General features: G+C 45.2%; 1 protein-coding gene across 1 annotated transcript in view; it reads right to left on the bottom strand.

The window, feature by feature from the left end:
* Window positions 1–5,438: 5,438 nt before the first annotated feature.
* Window positions 5,439–9,669, bottom strand: part of KL (klotho) — a 48,211-nt gene continuing 43,980 nt past the window's right edge. Inside the window, exon 5 of the mRNA XM_071737300.1 lies at window positions 5,439–9,226. Coding sequence (XP_071593401.1) covers window positions 8,889–9,226 — 338 coding nt within the window. The 3' untranslated portion in view covers window positions 5,439–8,888. The remainder of the gene's footprint in view (window positions 9,227–9,669) is intronic.

Here is a 9,669-nt window from a genome sequence, read left to right as displayed (position 1 = left end):
GTAGCTATTTTCCACTGCTTTCTTCCACTATCTAAGCCCAAGCTCCTGGGCTCTGCCCTCTTCCCCACTGAGTCCCAGGCTGCACAGGAGGCCACAAACCCTCAGAACAGGCTGTTCATGGCCAAGCAGTCAATGGGCCCAGCCCCAACTTCAATGGGAGGGTGTCAGGCATTGCCAGCCTGCCAGGGTTCTGGTCTGCAAATGTTCTTCCTCTTGCCTTGAGGAAGGCAAGAACAGAAAAATAACTGCACAGATGCTCCTCAGTCCCACTGCAACAACAGCTCAGAGCCTTTCATCCTTCCCCAGGGGGTGTGTGTCCAGTGAGATGGGGAGACTAAAAGCAGTGTGGAGGCAGGGAGCTGCACTTTGCCTTCAGCTGCAGCATGCAGTTCATCAGCACAGATTGCAAGGAGACAGGATGGGGCCTCTGGCTGTGCCTGTGCTTTAGGGATAAAATATCACTTTCCACAGCAAGAGCTTCTGCTCCAGCATGACACAGCCCAGCTTGGCCAGAGGAGCTGCATGTAGTCCCACTGGCAGCTAGCTAGAGGATTATGGCTTATTTCTTAATTAAAATACTCAATTCTGCAAAAGGCACTTGGGAAACTCAGCCTGAAACTGCAGACTCTGCTCTTTCTCTTTCACCTGCTCAGAGGAAATAGACACATGGCTGAAACACAGAGCCAGCACTTGCTACACTGAGGATTTGCAACAGCTTGTAATTTATGACAGCCAATTAGCCACAGGGCCATCTCTCCCTCCCCAGACCAGCCTGTCCCACTCCTTGCTGGAATGGCTCCTTTTCCTTGAAAGGATCCATATTGAATTACTTAGGGGTTTTTTGTGTGTATGTTTTTTAATTAAACAAATGTGGGAGCCACAGGTGATGGAGCAGGTAGGTGTCACTCTCCCATCAGCATCTGCTGGCCATCAGTGCCTACCACATCTGCAGGACAGATGTTAGCTGGGTGTCTTCATGCTCCCTGGCCTCAGACCTCAGCAGGGCAGCAGCCCAGAGTCTGCCAGCCCTCTCCACCCCTCTGCTGCACCTCACCAGCTCCAGCTGGGCTTGGTCTTCACAGTGGTAGGACCAGAAGCACCACCAGAAGCTGGTCTGGCATGATCATGAACAATGAGTCTTGGTTTTTTCCCCTCAGACTCTTTCATTTCAGAGACTTGCCACAGGGGTAGCTGAAAGCAGGGGGTGGGGTTTATCAGCACCAAACACCCACCCATGTGCCACACTGCTGGATGCCACTAACCCTGCATGAGGGAGGAGCCCACCACGTCTGTCAGTGCAGACCACTCTGGGTCACAGCTGTGCCAGTGTTTTGCCCACTGTTGGGCTGTACCCAGGGGGATGTGAACTCAGAACTTGGCCTTCAAAGTGTAGGATTTTAGCTCTTTAGCCTGGATTTCTCTTTCCCTGGAGATATGTCCCTTTCCTCCTGGCCCAGGGAAGAGGGATTGTGCCTGCCCCTTCCCCAGGCTCGCAGTGTTGGGCTTACCACGTGTCTGCTGCTTTGCAAAAGATGCAAAAAACTGATTGAGAGGAAACTTCTCCTTCTTCAATGGCTGTATTTGAGGATCCTTGGTGACAAATAGGGCTGTGGGTGAGGAAGGATGAGCTCTGCTCTGGCAGCTCCATGTTCTCAGATTTGCCACATGCCCATGCATATGGCACAACAGTCCCAATTCTGGGACCATGGGACAGCAAGAGCACCATTTCAGAGCCAGCATTTGGCAGAGCCCAAGCCAGGCTGTTGCAGCACCAATGCACACCTGGATCCAGCAGCAGTAACCCCACCATAACACAGAGTGAGCCATCACACCTGGGGTAGTCATGTACCAGTCACTCAGAACAAACCCATCCACAAACACCACCTTGAATGGAGTTTTCTGGCTGTGCTGTGCTGATGCCCAACCATGGCCTTTTTGAGCTGGGCTTATCATCTGGTTCTCTTGTGTAGGTTTTTCTCTGTCCTCAAACTGGGGCTGGGGCACTTGTAAATAGCTGAGCCCTGACGTTCATCTCACTGCAAAAACCACCAGGACAGTGATGGAAAAACTTGTGGTTATTATCAATGCACATAAAAATAATGGTTACAAATAATGAAAAATGAAGTGGTCTAAGGCAAAATGTTACAATATGACGGCCTCCTTGACCTCCCAGTATGTCTTGCTTTGGGCAGCCTTTTCCAGCAATCACTGGTATTTATCAGAAAAGAGATACAGTTATTGCATTCAGCTTTTTCAAATAATTGAGTAATTTAATCTTTTAAGTGCCTCTGAGATCACTTGCTGTAATTAAAGACAGAAGATGAGTGACTGAAGTACAAAAGCATTGGAGGATTTAAAAATGAACGTGTCCTTGACTGCGTCTCCTGTGCATTTATATAATGATTATCCCACATTAATATGACCAAACAGATGAAAGGAGAAAATAAAAGAGCTTGGTTGCATTATTTTTCTTCCAGCCCAATAACAATGTATCTCCAGCTGGAGGAATGTGTCTGTGAATACCAAGCAGGAGCAACCAGGGGCTGCCAAGTGCAGGACCCCACCAGCTCCCGCTGCGAGGGGCAAGGAAAGGCAACATCCCCTCCCGGATCCTGCAGCAGTGTGGCTGATAAATGTGCTACAAATGTGTATGAAATTCACAAACAGACATCAGAAGTGGGCCTAAAGGCTCAGCTAGCTCTGAGAGAGATGACTGCAACACTGGCAGCTTACTTGATGAGTGTTTATTTTCTCAGGTTTTGGAAATAAGACCCACTTGATCCCAGTGGAGAGGAGGAGGCAGAAGGGTTGCTGCAAAGGAATAACTATCATCCAAAAAAAATCCATAAGGACTGCATAGAGCAGTTTGTCTTCTAAATAGCTACATGCCCTGGCATACCTGTGACATACCTGTAGCTCCCCATTTCATAGCTCAAATGTAAATAAATACGTGACTGAAGAAGGGAGAGGAGCTGGTCCTGCTGTGTTTTTCAGGCATCACTAAGCCCTTGGATCATGCTTGTCCCAGGCTGGAGGAGCTGCAGTAGAGCACCCCTTGGGGCACCCTCAAGGATGACCAGAAAGGCTTCAGCCTTCTGGGAAACACTCCTTGTCTGCTCATTCCCCTCCCTTTCCTGGCAGGGCATCCAATGGGCTCCAGCTCGACTGTGCTATTGCCAGACTACAAAACTTTGTCACCTCGTAAAAGTTTACAGCGCAGGTAGTTTATACTGTTACACCTCTTGAACTAAACACTCAGCCAATTTGTGGTTCCCTCTGGCAGGAGGAAGAACAGAGCTCTAGGGTCAGGTGCTGTGTTTGTGCAGCTCTGCTGGGTTCCAGCCCTGCCAAAAGCCTGCTGCAGAGCCCCAAACACAGAAAGGGGCAATGCAACAGCCAGCTGGCTGCCCAGAGCCAAGCCATCAGTTCAAGAGCATCCTGCCAGGACTCACTGCTGGGTCTGCTTTTCCTCTGGGTCCCACCATATGTCCCACCTGAGAGGCACCTGGGGCTCAGCTCTAATTCTTCCTGGGGGGGAAGCTCCAGCTGTGAGACTGAGAAGCTGTTGCCCAGGTTCAACCATTCCTTGCAAGAGCTGGTGCCATTTAAAAAACAAAAAATCAGTAAGAAGTACATTATCCCAGGTTAGGGTGGAAGAGTTAAAGCTCATCCAGGCCTGTCAAAAAAAAAGCTGTCTTGTTACTCTTGTAGCAAAAAAGAAACTCTTTTCTCTAATAGAACAGAACTAAAGTAAAAAGTAATCCAACTGAATGTAAATTTGCAGTATTTAGAAAATCCCACCACTGTTATTCCCCCTGCTTTGCTCAGTGCCTGTGCCAGCGAGCACCTCTCCCCGCCAGCTTCCCTCTACACCTCAGACATCCGTGCACCACCTGGGACTCAGGCCAGAAACACAACTGGGTGAGCTCAGGGGAGCTGGGGCCAGACAAGGATGCTTCACCTGTGTTTGTTTTGTTGTGAGTAACTCTTGCAACAAGGAAAAGGCTTTTGACAGCAAAATTCATAACATAGGAGGTACATCATTAGGAGAAAAATACCAGAGGTAGGGAGTTTTCAGAGTAGATTTCTGGTTTTTCTTTTTTTCTTTTTCTTTTTTTTTTTTTTTTTTTTTTTATACACAGCATATTTGAAGTTCCATGACCCATCCCCATATGAGGAATCTGTTCCCTACACTCCCAGGATGAGGAACTCATGCATCTGCTTGTGCCTGTGGCTCTCCTGCCCTGCCCTGTTAGTATTTGTTAGTATTTCCCCAGGATTCTCTCTGCCCCACTGGCCCTTTTGCCACTCCTTCACAACTACACAAAGCATCACAAAATAGTAGCCAGCAAAATGTCAGCACCCACAAGTGTCTTGGCTGTAGGCTGTTATTTCAACTTTCTGGTTTCTTAACGATCTTAATTTTCTCAGAACCTCTTGACAGTGGTGTTTCTGTTCAACTCACAAAACAAAATAAAAGCCTCTGATACACTGGAGCCTGCCACTTTAATCTCACCTCATTATTCCTTCTTTTTCCAATCTCTTAAAAAGGATGCACTTAAGTGGCCAGCACCAGCTGTAGCCTTGTGACTGTTGGTGAAGAGTGGTTTGGCAACCCACAAGTGGCACATCAGTGATGGGAGCAGCTTTCCCCTTTCTTTTCCTTGCCTCCTCTTCTCAGCTTTGCATGACTGAAGAAGGAACAAGACTGAACTTTCTCAAATGAAGCTGAAATCTAGCACCTAAATCTGACTTCTTCATCCTGAATAAGGGCATTTTCACATAAGGGTTTCTTTTGTTTTTTTGTTTTTTTGTTTTTTTTTGCAAGCAGGATGAACAGAACAAGCTCTCTAAATGACTGGGAAGCAAATAAATACAACACAAGGAGAAAAGTGAAAGGCAAGCTGTGTGCTTAAACACACTGACACTTGTGTGGCCACTGTCCCATTAGTTAGTCTTTTCTTTTTCATCTTCCTGTAACCTTGACACTTACTTTCCTTGGGATGTTTAATAAAGATGCCACCGACTGACTGCTTAGAGCCACAGCTATGCTGACAAAATCCTCCAAGCCTGTGAGTAACTTCCCTGGAAGAGCTGTCATATTTACTGCAGTGCTACTGCATTATATATGGCTACTTCCATTGGCTTTTTAAATAGCACTAGTCACTCTCAAAAAAAAAAACAAACCCAAAATTTGAAGAACCAAAATTCCTCCAAAGCCCTAGGTCTGTTGGAAAAAGCTCTGTTTAGACATAGGCCCCAGCAAACTTCAACAAAAGTTACAGTTATTTATGTGGCACTGGAAAAACAAACAGGGACACAAATTTCTTTAAGAGTTACCATAACAGCCTCTCCTAAGGTTATGCTTAGGAGGTACTTTGCACTTCATGTTGCAAACAGAGAGATTGGACAGATTAAACAATAAAATCACATTGCAGTTTGTTATGTACAGTATCTTTATTTCATTTCTGAGATTGCATAAAAATAATATACTTGTCATTCTTTCTTTTAGGAAAGACATCCTTCCCACAGTCATACTGCACAAGATTTTCAATAAATTAAACAGAAGCTTTGCATTGATACCACAAAATATTTTGAATTAAAATACATCTCTGCATTTTACAGCATGTCTAATCTGAGGCAATGAGCAAAGTGGCAACGCTATTTCATCCTAGAAACATGGCTAAAATCAAGAAATCAGTCAACTTAGGATGCTGCATGTTAACATCCATCATATTCAGACTCTGCTTGTGCTTCAGCAAATACCATGCCAGAGCTGCCTGCAGCCTGAGTGTGGAGTCCCCCCTGCTTAAAGCCCTCTCTATGGTCGGTGTTTCTGCTCTAGATGTGCAGATGATGGCAGGGAAGTGCCAGATCACTGCTCACAAATGGCTATCAAACAGGAGAAGTGTCCCACGGCCCCCAGCCTGATGGCAGGAGGTGATTACTGCATCAGTTTGCATGAGCACACAGCAATTCTCCTTGGACAGGTACCTAATCTTTGCCTATTCAAGGGCTTTTTTGTTGTTATTGGACTGTGATTTTTTTTTTTTTTTTTTTTTTTTTTTTTTTTTTTTTTCAAAGATCGACAAGAAACTCACGCTGGCCCCTGATTACAGAAAATGCAGCAGATTCCCGAGGCAGAGCCCATGCCATTGTCCCCATCAGACCAGCCTCTACTTTCCCTGGCCCATCCTTACTCAGATCACCCTGGGAGCACCAGGGTGGCACCGCGGGCCGGCGGCTCAGGAGAAAGCTTTGCCAGCTGCTGTGCCCAGCTCCAGCCCCTCACTGCTCTGCTGGGAGGTCTCAAATCTCTTCGCAAAGGAAGAGCACCAAAGGCTGAGTTATTTCTCTGGGCCACGGCATCACGGGGGAATGCGATCATACAGCTTCGTCGCAACAAATCCCAATTTACCTACAAATTAGATATCCAGCTGGTGCCATCTGCCTGCCGGTGGCTACATATCACCCAGCCTCTGCGGGAAGAGCCTGCAGCATCTCCTCCCTGCTCAGACTGCTGCTTCACACATTGCCCTGGGCCACTAAACAGGACAAGGCAGCACCTGGCTGGATGGTTATGGGTCAGTGAAGTGTCGGGGATGGGCTCAGGCCCACTGGCACAGCACCGGTGTCCTGCTGGACTTGTCCTGCCCAGACCCCAAGCCCAGGGGAGGAACAGACACACAGCTTCTCAGAAACATCAGCTCCAGACTTTTTGTGTTTCACCACCAGCAAAATAATTCCAATATACACACACACATAACAAACAAGGTAGGCATGATCTGGCTACCTTTTGTAGTAAATGAATGTCACTTTTTGTGACCTTACCGTGAAGGTATCTTCCTACTGGAGTGATTGCAAGGTGCTTCATTGCCATGCCATGAAGAAAGCCATTTGGCATTTCACACATTTAAGGAGAACTGTTTCTTCCTAATCCACACTGTGCCAGGCATCAATGCATAAACATACAGCAGTGTAAAATCTGCTCTTCTTCAGCAAGTTCTATCAGGCTATAAATATTTTTTACATATATTTTTGATATATGTAAAAAATTTACCCCCATCTACCCTGAATTTTCCTTAATCTTGATACCAAAATATACATTAGTGCAAAGACAGACCTTTTTAAGACTGGAACTAGAGGACAAATATATTAATCATTATGGTAAGATACTAATTCTTTTCTATTTCTACGGGTTATTTAAGAAAAAATATGATCTTAAGTTACAAATTAAAATTGTATTTCATATCTAAGTTTTAATTTACATTAAAAATCACAGAATCATAGAGTATTCAGGTTGAAAGAAACCCTGGGAGGTCATTTAGTCATCTACTAGTCAACTAGTAGATAAACATCACATTTAACACAATATAATCACCTTTAGTAGACAAATAATTCTTAATTAACACAGAACACATTTCCTTTAAAATATTCTTTCCAGTGACTGACATTATTCACATAACAATAAAAAGACAATTACAGCTAAAGGCAATACCAGCCTAGAGTTAGAGAGTGGAGGAAAATCACCTCAGTGCTTTATCCCATGGACACCCCTAATGTGATTCACAAGGCAGGCAAAATATCATAGGGGTTTCTTCCATTCTCTCAATTTTTACTCATAAACATTGCTACTAATATTTTTTGTTACTTACTTAGTTGGGAGAAAAATGAGAGGCCTGCAGACATTAAGTAATATTTTGGGACTAAATGCTGGCAGGGCCAGACCCAGTTGCTCAAAGGTGACCCTTCAGCTAACCTGGAAGAGGCTCAGACCAGCGGCTCCATTATCTCAGATTCTGGCAAAAGCAGCAATAAAGTGCAGATTATTAGACCAAAATGCTGAGATTTAAAGGCTCAACACAACACAGATACTCAACACAAATAGCATGCAGAGAGCATCTTAGTAAATTACCCACGAGTTTCCAGCAGGTAATCAGCTGGGCAGCAGCGGAGTGCCAGAGCTGTGTGCAACCTGCTGCAAGAAGTGCTGAAATGAGGTGTCCCAACCCTGCTGTGTCTGTGGGCACAGGGTCAGGCACACAGTTTTCCTGCAGCTGAAACATCAAAGAAATCCCAGTTCCTGCTCTCTGCTTTTTTCACTGAGAAAATCAAAGAGAAGCCCTTTCACCTTCCCCACCTCTCTCCATCAGATGGCAAGACCCCTGCTAGCCCTGACATACCCCTGCTGCTTTCCCCACTGAAAAAGACACAGTTCCTTTAGCTAAAATTCCCCAATGACACCTTGAAGTCAGACACAGCCATCCACAGCCTGGGTAGTAGCTAACTGCTTTACTGAGAACTCCCACCAGCACACAGTCCTGCTGCCCTATTCTTCCCTTTGCATCTGCTTTTAGGAAAGGAAATATCCCTTTCCCTATTGCTGCTTTGTGCAGTTTTCTGTCTGCCCCATCATGACCTCTGCTCCAGTCTTGTGTTGGCTCTGATCATGCAGGATCAGCATTAAACCCCAGCTTGGAAAAGTAAACTATTTTGTTTCTCCCCAGTCTTCTCTTGGAGAATTTGACACTCAGACTTTTTCATCACCCCATATCTTCAAAACATCCTTTTACCTGTCCAACTCAACAAGGCAAAACGAAGGAGGGGAAAGCATCTGCTCAAAAAAAGGTCCCAGGATAAGTTGTGAGCTAGCTCCAGCCCTAGGGATGAGGGACTGGTCATCAGCCAAATGATCAACTAAGCAAGAGAAAACTGTATCTGGAAGCCATGTGCTACCAATCTCTTCTCAGTGTCAATGCCCTGAAGTATAAGGCAATGTAAATGCCTTCCTAGTGCTGAAGCAATCACAATGTGGTATGTTCTCATTTCAAATTTCCCAAGGGAATGCAAGAGAAAGGGCAGTAAGTTATGTATTCAAAGGAGCAGCTCTATTTATACCTTCTTTCCACCTTCTTGGAGTAGTAAGTAATGAAGAATAAAGTAACAATAAAAGCAACAAATATGAAGGAGATAAAGGCTAACAGTGATTTTCTGGCTTGGAAGAAGTGACATTCAGGACACGAAGAAACATCTTCTGGGCACAGCAGCTCAGGAGTTTCAGGACCAGGAAAACCATTGCTGTCAATTATTTCTCTGTAATGTTTCATAGAAGGCTTTGGCTCATACTGATTTGCAACATAACTGTAGAGACCATATTGAGGAGCAGTCTTGTCATTAAAGGAATAGACAAAATACCCTTGCAGGTTAACATTATCCAAGGTGTGAGCTGAAAAAGAATACAAGAGGTTGAGAAAATTAATAAATTGTCATTCAAGAGCAGTTCCATATGCCACAATGCAGGGGCAGGGAGATGCTAAACCTGCTCTTATCTTCCCCAGAACAAGGTGAGATACATGAACATCTATGAAGTGCTTCTCATAAAGCATAAGAATCTGTCAGCCACTGCCAGCCAGTGTGATCTGTGAATATCCTGCAATTTATTTCCTTGTGCTTGGTAAACACAGCTGTGAGTGGATAAGTGTGTTTAGTGATCAGCATGGAGCCTATCATGAAAAGCTGGCTCTCTTTTTTATGCATGAAAGTTGACAGGATTTTGGTTTTCCTGCGTGTGGATTTCTGCAGCCTGTTACTCGGGTTGCTCTCTCTCCCTTGCAGGACACCTCCAGATGGGGACAGCCAAGGAAAGCAGGACAACAGGATGCACTTCCC

Source organism: Heliangelus exortis, chromosome 1 (genome assembly GCF_036169615.1).
Source record: "Heliangelus exortis chromosome 1, bHelExo1.hap1, whole genome shotgun sequence".
NCBI classification, from domain to species: Eukaryota; Metazoa; Chordata; class Aves; order Apodiformes; family Trochilidae; genus Heliangelus; species Heliangelus exortis.
The sequence above is the reverse complement of the archived record's forward strand: the minus strand, read 5'-3'. Positions and strand labels throughout refer to the sequence as shown.